Raw genomic sequence first — 22,251 nt, 5'->3', positions numbered from 1 at the left:
ATTTACTTTGAAATGCATCCTAGCATTATGCACATCTCAGAAACTTTCCCACAGGAAGGAACAATGTAGACGAATCTTAAGCAGAAATATCTACCTACATATTCTTGAGATAGCTGCCCTTGAGATTGTTTCAAGGGGAGAATCCCTGCTTCATGACCCTCCCTCTTTGCACCTTCTCTAGTCCTCAACTCTGGGATGCTTAGGTCAGTTTATGAAAAAAAAAAAAAAAAAAAAAGAAAGACTGTGGCAGGCAGGAAGACGCAGGTGCATAGCTAGTATTTCACTGTCTGTCTGTTCCAAACAAGCAAATGGGAATAAGTAGAAAATGCAATGGTCTTCAGGTATGGAGTGAGGGTTGGAGGGAATAGGCAGGTAATGGATAAGATGCTTACTATCACAAACCTCATAAAAGAATCTTTCTCCTTCCTTCTTCTGCTCATGGAATTGCAAGTCATAGATGTTGGACAAAGACATGACACATTACAGACACAGCACACAACACATTTTTGACAGCGCTTTCTTGATGTGAAAAATAAACAAACCAATAGCGCCACAAAGCACATTTCAGAACAAACATTGATATCAAACTGACATTGTACAAGATGGTAAAAAACACAATTTGTGGAACTTTACAAATCATTAGCATACAAATATATATGTGTGTATATATGACTACACACACAAACACACACATGCACACACATAAGACCAAATGCCTCCCATTTACACTTCTAATGTATTTATTAAAGTATTCCCTTGTGGATAATAATCATTTTAGTTGTTAATGATATTTTAGATTATCATTTCCTGTTCTTAGCTAAACCATGTAAAAACTTGATTAAGACACTTTCATAGCAAGAGATATGCTGCTAATAATCTCTAAGTAGGTTTTTAGCAAACGTAGGAGAAAAAGATACCCACCTCTTTCCCTCCCATGGATTCAAACATTTTCTCCAGCTGGACCCGCAATTGTTGAATATTGTTCATCAAGATACAGGGCTTTAAATATAGAAAAAGAAAGACTACTATGAGCAATCTTTTTATATAAAATTATTGAATGAGTTTAATTATAAATGGTTGAAAACAGCTATCTTTGATTCCTATTATATTTGATATATATAATAATTTTGTGATTTCAGCATTATAGTTTGTAACAGTTAAGAATAGAAATGGTAAAATATAATGCCACATTGGGGAATGAAATTTAATAACATAGAAAATAAACCATTGGAGACTTACTGCTAAAGTTTCTTTTATCTTTAACATTGTAATATTGCATACTTAGAAAGTAAGCACATTTTTTGTTTTCAAAGATTTACTTTTAGAAATAGGTTAGCTTAAATTCTTCTGTTATTTTACTGTTTTAGAAAACAAAACACCATGTGAATTTTTAAATGTAAAAACATCTAAAAAATGAACTTAAATAGATGTTCATGCTACAGATGAAGCACACGCTGGTATTCAAAGCCTTTTGCTTCTGTCTTTAATCCATGTTTCTCTTCTCATTTTCCTCTTTGCTTATTTGACTCATAACCAGCATTCAACTTAGAGTGTTCCTTTTTTCCTGGATTTTATCTTATCACTCACTTGGCATTTGTTTTATATTGCTTTGCATTTGAGTGCTTTTCACTCTCACCAGCCAACCTTAAATATATTGTACATGCAGCTGTGTCTCTTTCTGCTTTTCTGACTCACAAACTACTGCACAGTGGTGTACATATGATACATGCATAGAAAATGTTTCTCCAGTTGTTTTCAAGGAGCCAGAAATATAACAACAACAAAGATGTAAAGCTTTGTGGCAGGTCTGGATGTGAACTTAGGATAGTAAAAATTAATTCATAATTAGAAAACAACTCATAATAGTTATAGAATCATTTAATCTTTGCTGTATTTGATTCCTAAGAGCCAGTATATCAGAGGAAAACAGACAAAGAAAGAGAAACAGACAAAAAAAAAGGAAAATGGATGTATCTTCCAAGCTGCTGGGAAATAAGCCAATAACCAGAGTCATGCAAAGGACTCAAGGGATGTCAGAGAGGTGTTAGCTCTTATCAGTGGAAAGATTTTATTATTACTTTACCCACATTACTGATCTTTGAAAAACTTTCTACTTGACTCTTAAAGTGACCACATCATCATTTTGATTTATGCAAACAATTTAAAAATCCCTTTTTGTTCCCTAGATTCCAGTCACTTAAATACTTTATTTTGAAACACAGATATCTGAGATTTATCCCCCAAAGATTCCATTTTAATTAGCTGAATCAAAATGTTCCACAAATGATTCTGATCTATAGCCATCATTGAGTACTACTTGATCTGGGCTTAGTCCTTTCCATAGTGGGTATCGCCAAATTTTCAGAGGATTCAGCATCTTGACCAAAAGTCCATAAACTAATCCAATAGACTATCTTTTCACTCGGAGATAGAGTCATGGGCATTTATTTTTAATTGCAGAAGGGGAAGATTTGGTGTGAATCTGGGCAGTCCTACTAGGGAGAAATCGAAGGTCAAAGTAAAACCATGACTTATAATGAGAAGCAGAAAGACTACATGGGTGAGGGGTTTTTATCACCTTATTTCCCATGGGTCTAAGTTCAGTTGATAGACTCTTCTTCGATTATTCGATATTAACATTCAAGCTAATCTTTATTGTCACATATAACAGGACCCTAGTACCAGCTTTATAAATAAAGGCCAGCTGCCAACTCCTCTTACCATGATGATTTCTGATGAAAAAGAGCTACTAAGAATAAAATAAACATAGACAGTTGGGCTAACTTGACATGGATTGCTATTGATCCTAAGTAAGACTACAGAGAAAAAAAAGAGATGAGGTTATCTAGAGGGAGACAAAAATAAATATGAGACTCTCCCCTTTCATTAAGCTTTCCCTGACCTTGAAATGTTCAAAGTTCAATTTTACTGAATCAATTCATCAAACTCCTACTGGGAACAGGTTACACAAATACACCTTAAATTTAATCATGAAAGTTTTTACTTTCAACAACTTCATAGTAAATGAAATAAAGAAACTGACAGCAAAGAAAACATTACCCTAATTCAGGGATATTGCTTTTTGAGGAGTTTAGTAAGATAAAACAACCTATGTTAAAGTCGATTTGTAACTTCTTATTTTTATTTTTATTTTATTTTATTTTTTATTTTTTATTTTATTTTTTTGAGACGGAGTTTCGCTCTTGTTACCCAAGCTGGAGTGCAATGGCGTGATCTCGGCTCACCGCAACCTCCGCCTCCTGGGTTCAGGCAATTCTCTGGCCTCAGCCTCCTGAGTAGCTGGGATTACAGGCATGCGCCACCATGCCCAGCTAATATTTTGTATTTTTAGTAGAGACGGAGTTTCACCATGTTGACCAGGATGGTCTCAATCTCTTGACCTCGTGATCCACCCGCCTCGGCCTCCCAAAGTGCTGGGATTACAGGCGTGAGCCACTGCACCCGGCCCACGTCTTATTTTAATACGTTTACTTTTTCCCTAAAAATATAATAATACCTTTAATTTTATCTCAATCTGGAACAAAGTTAGGAAACTGAAACATGATGAATATGAGTTAGTTTTGTTCAGACTAGGGACATTTCTATATGGCCAAAGTGTTTCTGAGTTTAAAAATATTTTAAAAAATTATTCAAAATAAAAGTAATTCTAATTTAGACTGCGATGTCTTGCTATATTTGGGAATGTGAAATAAAATAAATAAAAATGTTTTGACCAATTTCTAATTTAAAATGTCACAGAGGAAAAAAATTATTCTGACATATTTTATTTAACTCTGGTCTTTAATTCTGAACCCAGAGAACTGTAATGTTATGGTCATATCTTTTTTGTTTTTATTTTGAGATGGAGTTTTGCTCTTTTTTGCCTAGGCTGGAGTGCAATGGCGAAGTCTTGGCTCACTGCAACCTCTGCCTCCCGGGTTCAAGAAATTCCCCTGCCTCAGCCTCCCAAGTAGCTGGGATTACAGGTGCATGCCACCATGCCCACCTAATTTTGTATTTTTAGTAGAGGGGGGTTCCCTAATTTGGCCAGGCTGGTCTTGAACTCCTGACCTCAGGTTATCCACCCACCTCAGCTTCCCAAAGTGCTGGAATTACAGTCGCGAGCCACCGTGCCGGCCTATGTTATGGTCACATCTTAAATGATGTCTATCTTTAGATATTTCTAACTCAATTTGTAGATAATATAGATATGTTACCACAGATACACTGAAAGGTGCACAACTTTCAATGGTCTTGACATTGAAATCTGATATTGAAATAATTATAAATAAGTATCTGTAATAACAACTATATATACTTATGTAAAGGCACAAAAGCACTTGAATTTGCCTTGAATGAAAACATAAGCCAAGCAACCAAGTGATATTCTTTTATAAAAGCTAAAACAATACTTGGCATTTAAGCAATAGTGTATAAGGTTGGTCAAAATATCAGTAATTATGGAGGAAAAGCACTGAGAGAAGGAAAAGGAAGCTCCTGTGCTGTGATATTTGGAGGGCTTTTGTTTCTTTTTATAAGGATTTAATTTGTAAAAGTATACAACCTACAGAAAGAGTACATAGAATAATATAATAAATACTGGGTTATGATTTTTATCTCAGTGTTCATTAAATGTAAAATATAATATAGAATGTTAATACCTAAAGTGGAACTCTGCAGGGGCTTTTAAAAACTAATTTTCCTTTCTGAATGTCAGGAATTAGCCTTAGGAGTTCATAGCCACCTTTCAAAATCTTCAATTTGGCTGTCCTAATATAAACAGGATCTTTTGTGAAATTATCAGGTACTGTTTTGATTTTCAATATAACACTTAAGACATGTATTGTCCTTTAATTAGAAATAATATGCTTTCAATAAATAAACACTCTATATTGTTTTTTGAGTATTTATAATCAATGGCGATTAGAAATCATTATTTGAGTTGTCAAGAAGTTCTAATAAAATTTCTGGGCAGCATATTAATTTAAGGAAAAGAAGCATCTTTTAGAATTCTCAAGAACCATTAGGACTGACTTATCTTAATGAGCTGCCAGCAAGAGGTCAGTGAGGTTTCAGGGAGAAGACTAGTAGCTTTCTTTAAAATAATTTAGATTCAACTGATAGTGAAACTGATTTTTTGAGGGGGGAAAACCTGGTTTTCCTTTTATTTAAAAAAAAAATCCTATACTCACTTTTAAACACCTTCTTTTGAGAGCTACTGTTTTTCAAAATGTTTACAATGCTGCCAACATATTAATCCTAATACTACAGATTGAATAAAAAAGCTTTCACCTTCCATTATAAAATAAATCTCACTATATTTCAAATACCTTTATCTTGTTTCTCTTTATGCCTTTTATTAAGTTGCAATACCAGTTTGAATTTTATAAATATTTCCTGAATGATCTAAAAAAAGCTATTTTAATAATTCAGAATAGAAATCAGCATTGTTCCATACCTTAACCTTCTCAAATTATTTGAAAACTGAAAGACTAAATTACACTTATTTTAGTATTAGTGCAAAAGGAGACTAGTTGGTGCCAATACTCATCTAATTTTTAAGTCCCTTGTTTCTCTTGGCTCCAGTATTTTATGAGTATGTGAATCTTCAATTATTTATGCTAGTCTTGTTCCTTATCTACGCGGAAAACCACGAGTTGCCTGGCATCGAGACACTCTCAACCTTCCTGTGAATCCCGTATTAAAACCAGTTCAAGAACTTTGGAGACGTTTTCAACTTCTTAAGCTCCTTGTTTCTTATTATCCTATGTGAAAACTGAGAGTAAACAATTTATCTTACTTACTCATACTTCGGAGAAGTAAATCTCAACTGAGAGATATTTGAAAGTAGAGAATCTTACTTACCACATTTTCTTTATCACAATATGAACTGAAATCGCTTGATACAATTGCAGCATACTGGAGCAGCACTTTGTTGATAGTCTAAGAAAGAAAACATTGCAAACTTTACTCAGGTAAATATGTAGTTTACAAATAAGCTGTAAAGTTTAATCCTAAATTACCTTCTTGCTGTCTTTTTCATCTTACTTCTCCATTTTCTTTCTCTCTCTAATAACTATTTCTGAGCCTAAGAATGCCTTCTGCTTTCATTAATTATGCAAAACAGTGAAAAATGAGCCACGTTAATTAAACTTTATTTCAATTACTTAAACATATGTTAATGAGTTTGCATCCTACTGCTTTTATACATAGATTAAATTATCATAAGCCAAATGTAGACATGATTTTCTTAGAAGAGATAAGGCAACAATAGTAGTAGAAATGTCATCTCTTTTTATAGAAAAGTAAAAACAAGGCTGGGTGAAGTGGCTTATGCTTGTAATCCTGGCACTTTGGGCTGAGGTGGGTGGATTATGAGGTCAGAAGTTCAAGACCAGCCTGGCCAAGATGGTGAAACCTCATCTCTACTAAAAATACAAAAAACTAGCCAGGCACAGTGACAGGCTCCTGTAATCCCAGCTACTCAGGAGGCTGAGGCAGGAGAATTGCTTGAACCCAGGCGGCAGAGGTTGCAGTGAGCCGAGATCATGCCACTGCACTCCAGCCTGGGGGACAGAGTTGAGACTCCATCTCAAAAAAAGAAAATTAAAGACAAAAAAGCTTTAATTTTCTTTTTTGTACAACATATGTCTGAATTTTCTTAGTGGCTCAAAATCAGCTGAGGGAGACACTCCAAAGAGTTAAACTGAAGAAGAGATGTTTGATTTATAAACCTGCATTCATCAAATTGGCTATAAACTTGCGTTACGCACTTTGAAAATCACAGCGAAAACCTGAAATGTGAGATAACATGAGGACAGAAAATTGATACTTGTTGAAGTACACAGTAATGTGATAATATGCAGCAACTTAAATAGAAAGTTGACCTTGGAAAATATAAAATCTTATCAACCAGCAGACCAATAAATCCTGGTAAACAGATGGCTGATCAGACTGAATTATCCTCCAAATGTGTCTCTTCAAATTTTACTTAGGACATAATGCTGAATTACTTTAAACTTACCTATGAAATACGTATTTGTTTGTACATATGAACATCACTCTCGATTTACAACTTCTTGATGGCCTTATAAACTTGAAGAATCATTATATTGTATTGCATACACAAATACATATAAACACAAACCATAAACCTGACTGTAGGCAGTTGTTGTAATTCAGACATTGTAACTTGCTTAAGGTAAAGTTTGGGCTGCATGAAAATCCTCTACAACTCAGTGCCATATGAGATTTTTAAATTCTTATGATTCTGATTCCCCTATATCCTTCAGCCGCCGGGTGACATGCTGAACAGCCTGGCTTTTGTTTTGTTTTAGTCATTTTCTAAAGAAGAAAAAGGAAGCTTGATACCCTTCACAGCCATTCTCAAAGTATGCCCTATGATCAACAGCTTGATTCTACTTCATAGGAAAACCCCAGTCCCTTGAATTTAAGCTTACAGACAAAGAATCCTGGGATCTCACATGTACTAGCCTGTAAATGCCAATGGTTAGCAAGCCAGGATGGGCTGCAGGTAAGAAAAGTTCACAGTAATACAGAATATAGCTTAAAGCTGTGTGCCTATGAGTGGCAGGTACACTTCTGCGATAACTCCCATCTACTACGGACAATGTACACTTGAATGAGAGTGTGCAATGTACATTTTGTGGGTAACTTCAATTTCATTCTACTTTATTCAGCTAAGTAAGCCACTGCCACACAATAGTTCTTTAATATTAATAAGCTGTTGCTTAACTTACAGGTTCTCAGAATGTAGTTCTGGAATCAGCAGCATTATAAGCATCACTTGGGAACTTGTTGGACATGCAAATTATCTGGTCCTATCCTAAATTACTAAGTCAGAAATGCTGGAGGTGGGCCCCAGCTGTCTGGGTTTTAACGAGTCTAGGGTAATTCTGATGCATACAAAGTTTGAGAACCACTATCTTAACGAATGCAGGGAGGGTGGAGGTAACTCTTGAGAGGGAAGCAGTGATGGAAGGGGCACCTGGCAAGGCCTGGAAGATAGGAATTCTGGGTGTGTGAGCTTAGGTCCTGATTTTACCTTTGGGGAACTACTGGTCTTCAGAAGAGAGCATAGTGCAGAGAGAGGCAACAAACAGCCTAGCAGGGGTGGTTGCATCTTGTTCCAAAGAAATAGTCAAGAGGAGCGGAGGGCTCTTTTATGGAGGCATATAAAGAGCTGCTATTCAAAGAGTTCCAGATTAAATAACATGAAATTCTAATAGGAGTGTGGCAATACAGAGAGTGATTCTGCTGCATTTAAAGGATCAGACAGGGTGACTAAAATATCTTTCAGCTACAATCAATTTTGATTTGACATGCACCTACTGGTGGAGCATAGAGTGGGATGGCCATCAATTACTCAGACGAAGGCATTGTGGTTTTCTGAGCTAATGCCACCCTGTTAGGAGTAGGCTAAGAATCTTGTCAGCACTTCCAGTTGTGTTCCATCCAGTGTATTGCTCTTAGGATCAGTAAGATTTGAAGAAGTGTGGTTCAAAATCCATCTTTTCGTTCACATTTTATGCGTGGAACAGTGCAGTATCAGAACAACACAAGGAAGACAAGAAAACTGTCATATTGGTTCAGCCACATTAGAAAGGTGACTTCACTGATTGATGTAATGTATTTTAACACATCGACCATAAGTTAGGGTCTTCCATTTCTGCCACCACAATTGCCTAGGCTTGACCTTAAGGGTAAAAATTTGGAGATTCTATTCTCCAAATTTCTAACTTAATTCTCATCACATCAGAATGAGAAGGGAGTATAGTTTAGGGGTTGAAAGGATTCTATTCATGTCATTTCTAGTTGGGTGCCTTATTTCAATTATTTAAACATTTTTGGTCTGTTTCATCATGGATGAAATTTAGGGAAAATAATAGTACCCATTTAATTAGACAGTTGTGAAGAATAAGAAAATGTATTAAGTGATTAGCATATAATAGTGCTCAATAAATTATTATTATTTTTAAAAATTAGAGTTATGTTCCCAGAGAACAAGGAATAGAAATATGTGTGCGTCATTTACCACAGTGTCTCCAGCACCAGGCAAACAGCCAGACTCATACCCAGGACTCAATATTTGTTGATTTGTTTTTAAGCAATATTAAAAATATCATTACTTCATATGAAGTAATATCTTGTCAAGAGCAGCAGTATAGTCATAGGAATATTGACTACTCATGTGCCCATTTTATCACTCATCACAGCTTCTGAAAGTTCTTGATATGATATTTGAAGCATTTTGTTTGATACCTTTTTCAGTCTTAAATCCTGTTTAGTAAGAATAAATCGTCCCTTTAAATCCCATTTTAAAATGCAAAATCTTTAAAATGTTTACAGATATAATTAATAAATCTTATCTCCGTGAGATTGTTTAAATCAACATAAATCCCATCAAGAAAATGGGATTTTTAGTATATTTTGATATAAGACTCCCAATCCTGATAAGGGTAGAGTTTTCAGGACTAAAGTCACATCTGATGAAATAAAAACAAAATTCCAATAGTTTGCAGTTCTTGTGAAATGGCTTATCAGAGTAAAGAAACCATTTTTATCTACTTTGTTACATAAAATAGAAATTATAGATAGAAAGGCTGAAAATAGTAAAATAGATTTGACTGATTTGACTTATTATTATATTTATGTTTAATTGACTTTGCTTTTTATTCATTATTCTGTATAGTAAGTCGCTGCAAGAGTTAAAAAGAGAAATGCTGGCAAGAGTTCTTTAAATCATTCTAGTAAAATAGAAGTTCTTTTTCAGTGAAAATTACGATTTTTTTTTCCAGAAGATGCTTCTCATTGTTCTTACATTATTTCCTTTTGATAATTGGATATTATTGAATTTCCATGGATTAAAAATGTTTTATTTGATTGATATTTTTTTACTGCGTCAATAAAAGCACACATCACTTCAGTGAAACATGAAAACTGATTCTTTTCTTTTACTTCAGAGAATGTGTTTTCCTGAGTGTGATTCTCATTTGACCTTCCTTGTGACCGCCCAGCTTTTTATACTTCCATTCAGTACACTTGGTGATACCCCAGCAGGCGTTCTGTGGCTAAGTTCAGTTTTACAGCTGAAGAAAAGTCAGAGCTACCAAGGGGTGGAGGGCCGGCGGGGGCCCAGGGTCCAGGAATCTCACTTCAGCATTCCTTGTACTCTGTTACAGTGTGATCTTGTCTCCCAACTTATGTAACCTACATGCCTGACTACTCTGAGGGTGAATTCTAGTTACTTTTCTAATATTGGGTACAATTATAATATGTTACTAAATATATTTACCTAAATATATTAACCCTGAGATTTTTAAATTCTCACATGATCCTGCTTCCCCTGCATCCTACAGAATTCCAAGAATAGTACATGACATACTTTTTCAAACACTATCCCTAATGACCCAGTTTCATCCTTTTCTTAGCATTCACCCAAACACAGCTGCTCATCAAGAAAAGACTCAGAGAATTTTTAGAATTATTCTCCTGCAGATTTCACTATAATGGGAAATTAGAATCATCCAAGGGGACTAATAAAGTCATCTCTAAGAATAATTTAAATGAATGAAATTTGGCTGTTATTTAATATTTTTAAAAGTGGGAGGTTAGTCTTCCTAATTAATAAACACTTGAGATCAGAATATTTCATGGCAAATAAATATAATACAGTTTAGCGTCTGTCTCTGTCTGTCTGTCTTTCTATCTATCTATCTATCTATCTATCTATCTATCTATCTATCTATATCTATCCATCTATCCATCCATCCATCCTCTGGGCCTCCTTCAACTTCTGAGATGCTCTGATTACAGCATTTGACTTTGTCATAGTTGTTTATAGCTTTGGCCCTTCCATGCAAGTTTTTTGAGGCCATATTATGCTTATTCATGACTACATCTTTCAAAGTGTCTTATAGTGTGTGCCAGTGAGGCTTATCAGCAAGCACTTGTTGAATGAACAGCCTAAAACCTCAGTCATCATTCAATACATAGAATCAGACTTATATTTAGATCAGCCAGACATAGAACTGTGTACATAGTTTCCCTAAATTACTATGTTTCTCACGTCACTACCCTGCATAAGAATCAGATAAGAATCTTGGAAACAATAGAACTGACCAGTACAGACTTGCAAATAAATTAAGGTAGGAGTGTCAGAGAAGACTAATATCACAAAATAACAACATTTTTTCAGATTGCCACAGACCCAGAAAAAAATGACTCATTTTATTTAACCCACCTTTGCAAATCTTCTCATTAAGTGAGATAATGCTTCAGGATTAGGGCATTCCAGTTTCTTAATAATCTCAAAGCTCTGATTCAGCTGAGCAAAGACATCAACCACCGAGCAAGAAAAGAGGGCATGATCAGATGTCTGCTGGAACTGTGGGGAGAGGAGGTGAAACCAGCCCAAACAGTATATTAGAGGGGCAATGGAAACGTTCTCATTATTTCCCATAACAACTGAATCTCCCATATTCAATATCGACATTTCCCAGTAATAAAATGCTTACCCACTTTAAAATCATTAATCTCCTTTTCTAGAAAGTGTAGTGGAACTAATATGATGGGGCAAGCTGCTGCTAATTGGTTTTTCCACTGCTGAATTGAGAAACTGGTTCTTTTGTATTTCATTTTCCCCACAGGCAATAGGTGAGCTTAGCAAGCTGGTTGTAACTCAAGATTTTGGGAGTTGCTGCAGAGGGACTGGGAGAGTATCTGCTCCTAATCTAGAAATCCTGGAAAAGTTCCAGGACAACAGAGATGTTTTGTACAAGCTTATGGAACCTGTAGATTCAGATTAATGTAAGGATTAAAGAAAATCTTGGGGAAAATGGGTGACTGGATTTTTTCTTAAATAAATTTAAGCAAGTTTCTAGTTTTCTGACCAGACCACAGAAATTGTATTTTAAATTAATTTTGGTCATTGGGAAATGGAAACAATTAATAACAATGACTCTGATGATTTCCATTAGGTTAAAAGCAAATGATGTGACTGAATCTTGGCAATGAACATTCTTAATTTAAACTCACTCCATCTTTTTTGTCTCTTCCCAGTGCTCCATGAAGGAATTCCATTGACACATCTTCATTTTCATCTAGCCACTGCATGACAAAAGGTTCAAACCACCTATAAAAAATTAAAAATGTTACATACCACAAAGGACATCATTTGCATGTAATTAACAGGAATTATGCTCTTTTTGTATATGAGAGTAATTCAGAATCAACAATCTCCTTTCATTCTCTCTTGCAGTTTTGCTTCCTGAGAGACCTTTTACCTGTCCTTCATCAAATCAATCCCCTTCTCTGTACCTCCAACCTCTCCCTCTTTCTTGGTTCTTCTCCTGCTGCCTCAATTATGCTTAATTCCCAATAGTTACTCTGTAATTCCCTTCAAAATTCAAACCCTTGTAAAATGTAGACCTTGTGTGCTCTCTTCCCTATCAACCCATTTCCTCATTTCTTAATTCTTTGCCATGGAGCTTCTACCCATTCCCACTAATCTGTAACTGATCCTGGGTGCTTACCTTGGACTTCATAGTTATGATTTATAATCCATAGACAATTGGTTTTTGCAAATGGTTTAAGATAATTATTTTCACCTTTCTGAGCATCCATTCCTTTTTCTGTATGTATGCCCAGATGATCTAGCACCATTTATTTAGAATACCATTTATTCCCCACTGCATTTGCATCTTTGATGCAAATTAGGTCATGCCATACATGTGAATTTGGTCTCTGAACTATTTTGTTCCCTTGGTTCATTTGTTATGCACTGATATGGTTTGGATCTGTGTACCCACCAAATCTCATGTCAAACTGTAGTCCCCAATGTTGGAGGTGCGGCCTGGGAGGAGGTGGTTTGACCATGCAGGTGGATTTTTCATGAATAGTTTAGAACCATCCTCTTGGTGTTCTTGTGATAATGTGTGAGTTCTTATGACATCTGGTTGTTTAAAAGTGTGCAGCACCTCCCGTCTCACCTTCTCTTGTTCCTGCTCCCACTATGTGAGATGCCCCACTCCCCCTTTGCCTTCTGCCATGACTGAAAGCCTCCTGGGGACTTCCCAGAAGCAGAAGCCACTATGCTTCTTGCACAGCCTGCAGAACTGTGAGCCGATTAAACCTACTTTTTTTTCTTTTTTTACCTAGACTCATGTATTTCTTTAGAGCAGTATGAGAATGGATGGAGAAATGCATTAACATGACACTATCTTAACAACGCTCTTGTAAGATAATTGATAATGTAGTTTTCCAGTTTGTAGATTGCCTTTGAATTTTTAATCACTTTGCATTTCTACATGCATTTTAAAAATCTTGTCAATTTGCACAAAAATATGTTTTGGAATTTGCATAGGGTTGCATTGAAACTGTAGGTCCATGTAAGGAGAATTACTATCTTTATAATAATGCATTTTTAAGGAATGTTACATATTTAATTTAGTTTATCTTAAATTTCTCTCATAGCATTTTATAGTTTCTTGAAAAGACGGCTTGTACACCGTTCATCACATTTATTTCTGGTGGTTTTAATGTTATTTAAATAGCACAGTTTATATATAATCTTCTAATTGTTTGTGGCTATAACACAGAAATTTAATAAAGTTTTAAATAGACCACATCTACTTTTAAAATTCTATTTCAAACAAGTCATGAATTTTCATCTACTTCCTGTTTTAGCTGCATTCTACAAAATTGGATATGCCATATTTTATTAGTACTTAATTCAAAATATTTTGTAATTTTTACCATGATTTCTTTTTTCACTTGTGTGTATGTAGAATATTCTGCTGAATTTCTGTATTTAGTTATCTAATTATATTCTTGGATTTGATTTGTGTCTCAATTCCACAGTGGTAAAGAACATATATCATTTCCCTCCTTAAAATGTATTAGTTTTGTTTTTCAGCTCAGGACACAGTCTATTTTGGTAAATGTACCATGTGTACCTAATAACAATATGTATTTTATCATTTTTGTTTATAAATTTTATATCAGTGTTCTTGTGTATAAGTATTGTCAATGAAAAATTGTGGAACCTCTGGATGGTCAGATATAGATATAGAAATATAGATACCTGTATAGATAGATAGATAGATAGATAGATATGTTTTATTCATATTGTTCAAACTTCTTTGTTCTTACTATTTTTTGGGATCTGATTTTTCAGTTCATTGCTGAAGAAGCATAATCTCCAATAGTCATTTAGTCCTGCTGTCTGGTAGCTTTTAATTTTTTGATGAATATTACATATTACAAAAGCTGTGAACCTTTGATCTATACAATGCTGGGTTTTAGGTTGGTCTATTTCCAGTTTGCCATTATTTTTAGGGTAGAGACCTTCAAAGATCTCACCTGAAAGCCTGGAGTGTTTATAATGTTCCTTCTCATTTTTTGTACACAATATATGATTCCATTTATATAAAGTATAAAAATCTATAAAACTAATATATGCATCAGATGGTGGTTACTGCTGAAACAAAAGGAGAGGCTGTTACTGTAAGTAGGCACAAAGGGGATCAGCCTTGACCTCTAACATTTGTCCTTTCAGCACTATGAGACTGCTAAAGTCTCTACTTAGCTCCAAATCTCTTAGTGGTCACTTTCTACTTGATTTTTTCTGCCCCAATCTCAACACATAGGCAAATTAGGCATCAGAAAATGCCTTCAGTGGGAACTGCCTGTAGAATGTCGTGCTCATATCTCTGTAGTTTCCTTTTCTCTGGGATCTTGGTCTCACAAACCCAAGCAGTCTTCATAGCTCCATCACTCATACTGTTTCTCCAGTCCAGGGAGACAGCTGTAAACTGAGCTATTGTTGGCTGTTTGCTCTGCAACCCCTGTATTGCAAACTGGCAGATGTATGGAGGTGAAGAAGATGGGAGAGAAGATGCAACAAAATATAGGACTCACTTTAGTGCATTTCTCTTTTCTCAGGTATCTTAGATTCTCAAGTCCTGGTTGCCTTTGCTGTCTTTCTGATGCTGTTTAATTTTATTTAGCTTTTTAAGTTGGCCATCAGAGAACATAGTAGTCTGATTTTAGTTTAGTGTAGGGTCTCTAGACAAAGCCCATAGCAGAAGTGTCTGGCAAATAGCTCCTGTGTTTTACTTCTCTATTCCTGACCAATGACTCTACCAATAACTTAGGCATACAGACTTCATGTTTAACTCTTTCCTCTTTCTTATTTTTTAAACTTTTTCATTTCAATAGGTTTTGAGGGGAACATATGGTATTTGGTTACATGAATAAGTTCTTTAGTGGTTATTTCTGAGATTTTGGTGCACCCATCATCCAAGCAGTGTGTACTGTACCCAATGTGTAGTCTTTTATCCCTCACTCTGCTCCCTCCATTTCCCCCAAGTCCATTGTATCATTCTTATGCCTTTGCATACTCCTATCTCAGCTCTTACTTATGAATGAAAACATATAATGTTTGGTTTTCCATTCCTGAGTTACTTCACTCACAATAATGGTCTCCAGTTCCATCCAAGTTGCTATGAATGTCATTATTTCATTCCTTTTTATGGTTGAATAGTATTTCATAGTATGTGTGTGTGCATGTGTGTGTGTGTCTGTGTATGTGTATATTCATATACAAAAATATTATTTATATATATACAATACTCATATATATTTGCATATATATTTATATGTATATTTATATATATATGTAAATATATATATAGATATCTTTATCTACTCGTTGATTGATGTGTATTTGGGCTGGTTCCAAATTTTTGAAATTGTGAATTGTGCTGCTGTAAACATGCATGTGCAAAGATCTTTTTTATATAATGACTTATTTACCTCTGGGTAGATACCCAGAAGTGGGATTGCTGTATTAAATGGTAGATCTACTTTTAGTTCTTTAAGGAACTTTCACTTTTCCTCATTCTTTTAACCCCATATGTATTTAGTTGACAAATTCTGTAAATTCTCTCTTCAAAATTTCTCTCCCATGTCTTCACCCTTCGCATACTGACTGCAATCACTCTATACTCTCAGTATAGCCTTTATTCAACATAATGACTGTAATTTTATGGTATTTATTTAAATTATGTTTTATTTGAAAAAAAGAAATTGTATGTATTTACCAAATTTAACATATTGTTTTAAAATATATACACATTGTAGAGTGACTAAATTGAAATAATTAACAAATGCATTACTTCATATACTTATTTTTATGGTGTGAATGTGTAAAATATATTCTCTTAGCAACATTACAGAATATAAACAGTATGGTACTGGTACCAAAACAGATATATAGACTAATGGAACTGAAAAGAGGCCTCAGAAATAACACCATACATCTACAACCATTTGATTTTTGACAAACCTGACAAAAATAAGCAATGGGGAAAGGACTCCGTATTTAATAAATGGTGCTGGGAAAACTGGCTAGCCATATGCAGAAAACTGAAACTGGACCCCTTCCTTACACTTTATACAAAAATTAACTCAAAATGGATTAAAGACTTAAATGTAAGACCTAAAACCTTAAAAACCCTAGAATAAACCTACATAATACCATTCAGGACATAGACATGGGCAAAGACTTTATGACTAAAATACCAAAAGCAACGGCAACAAAAGCCAGAATAGACAAATGGGATCTAATTAAGCTAAAGAGCTTCTGCACGGCAAAAGAAACTATCATCAGAGTGAACTGGCAACATACAGAATGGAAGAAAATTTTTGTAATCTATCCATCTGACAAAGGACTAATATCCAGAATCTACAAAGAACTTAAACAAACTTACAAGAAAAAAACAACCCCATCAAAAAGTGGGCAAAGTATATGAATAGACTCTTCTCAAAAGAAGACATTTATGGGCTTCGTGCAGTGGCTCACATCTGTAATCCCAGCACTTTGGGAGGCTGAGGCAGGTGGATCATGAGATCAAGAGATCGAGACCATCCTGACCAACATGGTGAAACTCCATCTCTACTAAAAATATAAAAATAAGCTGGGCATGGTGGCACATGCCTGTAGTTCCATCTACTTGGGAGGCTGAGGCAGAAGAATCCCCTGAACCAGGGAGTCAGAGGTTGCAGTGAGCCAAGATTTCACCAGTGCACCCCAGCCCAAAAACAGAGTGAGACTCTATCTCAGAAAAGAGAGAGAGAGAGAGAAAAAGAAAGAAGATATTTATGTGGACAACAAACACATGAAGAAAGGTCATCATCATTGGTCATTAGAGAAATGCAAATCAAAACTACAATGAGATACAAACTCACACCAGTCAGAATGGTGATCATTAAAAAGTCAGGAAACAACAGATGCTGGAGAGGATGTGGAGAAACAGAAACACTTCTATACTGCTGGTGGGAGTGTAAATTAGTTCAACCATTGTGAAAGACACTGTGGTAATTCCTCAAAGATCTAGAACCAGAAATGCCATTTGACCCAGCAATCCCATTACTGGGTATATACCCAAAGGATTATATATCATTCTACTATAAAGACGCATGCACATGTATGTTTACTGTGGCACTGTTCACAACAGCCAAGACTTGGAACCAATCCAAATGCCCAACAATGATAGACTGGATAAAGAAAATGTGGTACATACACACCATGGAATACTATGAAGCCACAAAAAGGAAGAGTTCATGTTCTTTGCAGGGACATGGACGAAGCTGGAAACCATCATTCTCAGCAAACTAACTCAAGAAAAGGAAATCAAACACCACATGTTCTCACTCATAAATGAGAGTTGAACAATGAGAACACACGGACACAGGGAAGGGAACATCACACATTGGTGTTTGTCAGGGGGTGGGGGATTAGGGGAGGGATAGCATTAGGAGAAATATCTAATGTAGATGATGGGTTGATGGGTGCAGCAAACCACCATGGCACACGTATACCTATGTTACAAACCTGCACGTTCTGTACCTGTATCCCACAACTTAAAGTATAATAAAACTGAAAAATACACTAATTATAGTGACCCTGTGTATATTAGATCTCTTGAACTTATTCCTCCTACTTAGCTAAAATGTTGTATCCTCTGATCGAAATCTCCCCAACACCCTATATCCAGTAGTAAAGCATTTTTAAGTTATCCCACTATACCACTACTTCTAATATACTTTGTATGAGAAAAGTTGTATTAAAGGGCTCTTTTAATCTCATCACCGAATCACTCATTACCTTCTAAATCTCTTCTCTGCCCTCCATTCCTTGCCTCTTCCAACTGCCACAAAGCCTAATGAATGTGGTACAAGCTTCACAACATAGAAATCTAGCTCAAAACTACTTTTCCTACATTATTTTTTAAAACATTACTTTCTACTAATTTTATACAAATAAAAATAGCCTCACTTCCTGTGGATGATAGCTCATTTGTTCTTACCTTCATAATTATGCTCATAACTTTCATTATCATCATAATGCTTTTTCTCCCTTTTCTCTGTAACCTAGTCTCCACAAATATTGTGTGGAGTTCCCAAAATACCAGTAAATTCTCTCTTCTGTGAAACCCTATTGCACTTTGCTTATGCTCCTGAAATTAGCACGTATTTCATTTTGCCTTGCTTTATCATGATCTTTGAGCTTATCAGTGTCTCATAGAACATAAGTTCCTTTCTGGGTAGGATCTTGATCTTATTTTCTATTGCTCTACAGCACTTGCCACAGTGTCTGGCATAGAGAAGATCCCCTTCAACAGCATAAAATAGAATTCTAATACATTTCAAATGCATAGTATTACATGTGCCCTTGTGTGATTATAAAAGTGTTTGAAAAAGGGATATTTATGAAAAATTATGCTGTTAAACTATTTCTACTTTAGAAATATGAATTCCTAAGACAGTTGAAAGTTTGAATAAAAAGGAAAATGTGATTAAATAGGTCAATATACAAGTACCAAACTTTCCCCCAAAAATCTGTGTTGTGGTACTTTTACAGAAAATCATTCATTTTATCATCAGTCATGTCTTATTATGTATTTGTTTGTCTTTGAGTCGAGTATAATATCCAGGTAAGGCATACTTGAAATATGCAACACAATTCAATTAAATATGGTTCCCAAAGACATGCAAATCCTTTAATGTTAACTTTATAACACAAATTTATTCATTCCAATGAAGATTATGTGAAGAGGTTTTCGTGCTGCACGATTCAGGCGTAACTTTACAGGGCTGTGAATTTAGATCTGAGGGTGTGTGTGTGTGAAAATCACTACTTACAAGGAGTATTCAGGAACAGCATCCTTGAAGGCAGGAAGTTCGCGTACATATTCATTATAAAACCATTTCACTTTGAAATGCAAATTCATATAATCGGTGCTCTTGCATAACCGCTGCTTTTCATGTTCTATAACAGATAAGATCAAATATTTAATAAAGCTTGGTTTGCCAACAATGCCGCTATGTTCCAATCTATTTTTATTAATAGAATTTCTAAAAGGAAGAAAATAGTATATTAAAGGTAAAGGTATAATGAATTGCTAGAAGCAGACCTAAAATTTTACAAAATGCGGAAATAATTATAGGTCTCACATAGAATAGGTCAAGCAAAATAATTTCAATGTTCAAATGTGTCTTACTGAAAAATGTGAAAAGTCGTATGTAGTTATAGTGTAATAACATACTAAAATTTCTCTATTTGCAAATTTTAATATTTTCACTGCTTTTAGCTTGATGCAAAGTAACAGAGAGAATTAAAATTTTAAGCATGCATAAAACATGAGTCAGAAGCCATAATCATTGATTAATTAATATTGGAGATATGAAGTGACTAGATCACATTTCTGGCCTAGTTATTTACCACTTAAAGAATTAAAATAGTTGAAAAGGAGAGAAAATATCTCTCACTTATGAGTCACATGATTTCTTCTTCATTCTGCAGATTTACCTAAAATTACCTTGCACCTCTTAGCTTTTTTGATTCATTTTTAGCAGGATCTTCTAATATGTGGCATTTCTTTTTTCTCTCTTGCTCAAAAAATATAGCTTAACACTGTTGTTGACCTATTGTGATGTGGATATACAGTGCTGGAGAATAGAGACAAATAATCATGTTACTAAGCATGTTTTTCTCTGCTGTTTTTCCCTCCTTAATAATATTTGGCCAATTTTGGCTACAACTATAAACGTAACCAAACCCAAAATATACCTAACTATATCTAGGTTGAACGTGCTCTCTGAGAAGTTCTGCTTGAGGTCTGTGAGTCTTCTAAGAGCTTTGATTTACAGCAGAAACTTGCTATACTTTACATTCCAAGCTAAATTCTTAAAACACTATTTGAAGCAATTAGATTGTTAAAACAAATTAAAGGCATCCCTGCTTTTCAAAACCTGAATATAGACGGACTAAAATCGCCATAGCGAACATAAGAGAGAACTCAACCCCAGATCACACATTTTCAAATGATTTGAACAATGAGAAATTCAAGACAAGTCCTAGAGCAGAGAAGAGAGAGAGAGGGAGGGAGAGAGTGAAGGAGAGAGGCAAGGAGGGAGGAAGGGAGGGAGGAGAACGTAAAGACATGTACTCACATAGAAACAAGTAATAATAAACTAATACTTCTAGGCCAAACTCCCAAACAAAATTTTAGTCAAGATGACATTTTGCTTTAGCTCCCTCCAAATTCATTTCACTCTTTTCACCGTTCAATGTAAGCTCTCCCCTAGTCTCTCTCTTCAGATGTCTAGTTTCCCTGTGCTCTTTAAGAGAAAACATTTACTTGATAAACTCAGGTAGAAATTTAACACAATACTACCCTAAAACACAGACAACTAGAGACCTTTGCTCTGGGACTGATGAATTTAGAAGATTCAACTTATCACAAATACAGATTTATCATTTAATAGCTCTTGGGCTCCTCCTTCACTTGGAATCTTACACTTGCTTCTGGCACAGAACAAGCCAGAATACTAAACATTCCTCTGGTGAGTGACACCACCTGCTCATATGATTAACACCCTTTAAGCCCCAGAGAAACATTTTGGACCATCTTTCCTCCTGTGTCGTAGAAACAAAAGGTGACAGTGTCCAAAAGCTACCAAAGTTTTCCCAGGTTGTATCATTACTGACAACAGAAAGATACTGCTTTGGAGTGTGGGGAGAAATTTGTGCTCTGGAAGCACTTAGGTAAAATAAGGGGCAAACTAACTCGCCAAAATCTTCCTTTGGATAGCAGAAATGCAGTAGATTATTGCACAATAAAGCATTATTAACAAGCACCCACCTTCTTACTTTTCTTAGGTTCCACTGTATGCTTCTGAAGATACTCATAAATCACTGCAATACCACTAATCAAAACAGGTGCACATAATGGACAGGAACTATGTTAAATATTAAATAATTCATATTACTCTTAAGTTTGTATGTGTAAATTTCTACGTTAATATACATGAAGCCTAATGCTACTTCTTTGCCAACTAGATGGCCATTTAATGCTAAAATTGTTAATAGTTTTATTTTATTTTTAAAATCTAGATATATGAGGTTTAACAAAATTTTAGCTGTATTCAAATGATTTACCTTAGAAATGTATATCAAATATTCATGATTTGTATTTTGTTTTCACATGATTAAATATTTTGAGTACTTTAGAAAAAATTTCTGAAAACTATCTATAAACTGTATATGAGAATATGTATAGAAAAAATTTTGTTTTAATTTTTGTATTTGAAAGTTTAAATTTCATTTTTGTATATAGACTCAAATGTATGTTTTGAATACAGTAGCCTTTTCTTTTGTAATCCTTTAAATATTAACAAGATGTATAAACTATGATCAGGTAGAAAAACAAAATACGTATGTAGAGTTCAGAAAAAGTAAAGGTTGAAAAGAAAAAAGGAAAAAACATTTCAAAGTGAAGGTGTGCCTAAATTTTCAAAACAGAAAATAATGAGATCAAGCAGATATCACATGACTCGGAAAGGTATCGTTTGGACCACAATAAGCCAAATAGATTTGAAAATTTTTATTATAAGTACATAATTAGCAATTTTGCTAAAATAAAGGTGAGAAAGTATATTTTCTGGTATGCATATATTTATTTAAAACCAAAAATATTACCAATCTAAGCATAATACTCAAATATGCATATTGATAATTACATTTTAACTTTTCAAGTTTTTTAGTTTTTGGCATCTTAAAATATACCACTATTGTGTACAATTTTTATCATGTTGATTAAAGGTTTTTTTTTTTTTGGTAGGAAGTTAGAGCATGTTTTATTTAAAAGTTTATTAGTTAGATTT

General features: G+C 34.7%; 1 protein-coding gene across 1 annotated transcript in view; it reads right to left on the bottom strand.

Moving 5' to 3' along the window:
* The window catches only part of UNC13C (unc-13 homolog C), a 617,099-nt gene that overhangs the window by 134,383 nt on the left and 460,465 nt on the right, over nt 1-22,251 (bottom strand). Inside the window, exons 19-23 of the mRNA XM_012469803.3 lie at nt 19,228-19,354; nt 12,058-12,154; nt 11,264-11,407; nt 5,866-5,943; nt 922-999 (exon numbers count right to left, since the gene is read on the bottom strand). Of these exons, the coding sequence (XP_012325226.2) occupies nt 922-999; nt 5,866-5,943; nt 11,264-11,407; nt 12,058-12,154; nt 19,228-19,354 (524 nt within the window). The remainder of the gene's footprint in view (nt 1-921; nt 1,000-5,865; nt 5,944-11,263; nt 11,408-12,057; nt 12,155-19,227; nt 19,355-22,251) is intronic.

The sequence above is a fragment of the Aotus nancymaae genome, unplaced genomic scaffold, assembly GCF_030222135.1.
Source record: "Aotus nancymaae isolate 86718 unplaced genomic scaffold, 86718_ANA_hifiasm-v0.15.2.pri h1tg000062l, whole genome shotgun sequence".
Taxonomy (NCBI): domain Eukaryota; kingdom Metazoa; phylum Chordata; class Mammalia; order Primates; family Aotidae; genus Aotus; species Aotus nancymaae.
Note: the sequence above shows the minus strand (reverse complement) of the source record. Positions and strands in the feature narration are given on the sequence as shown.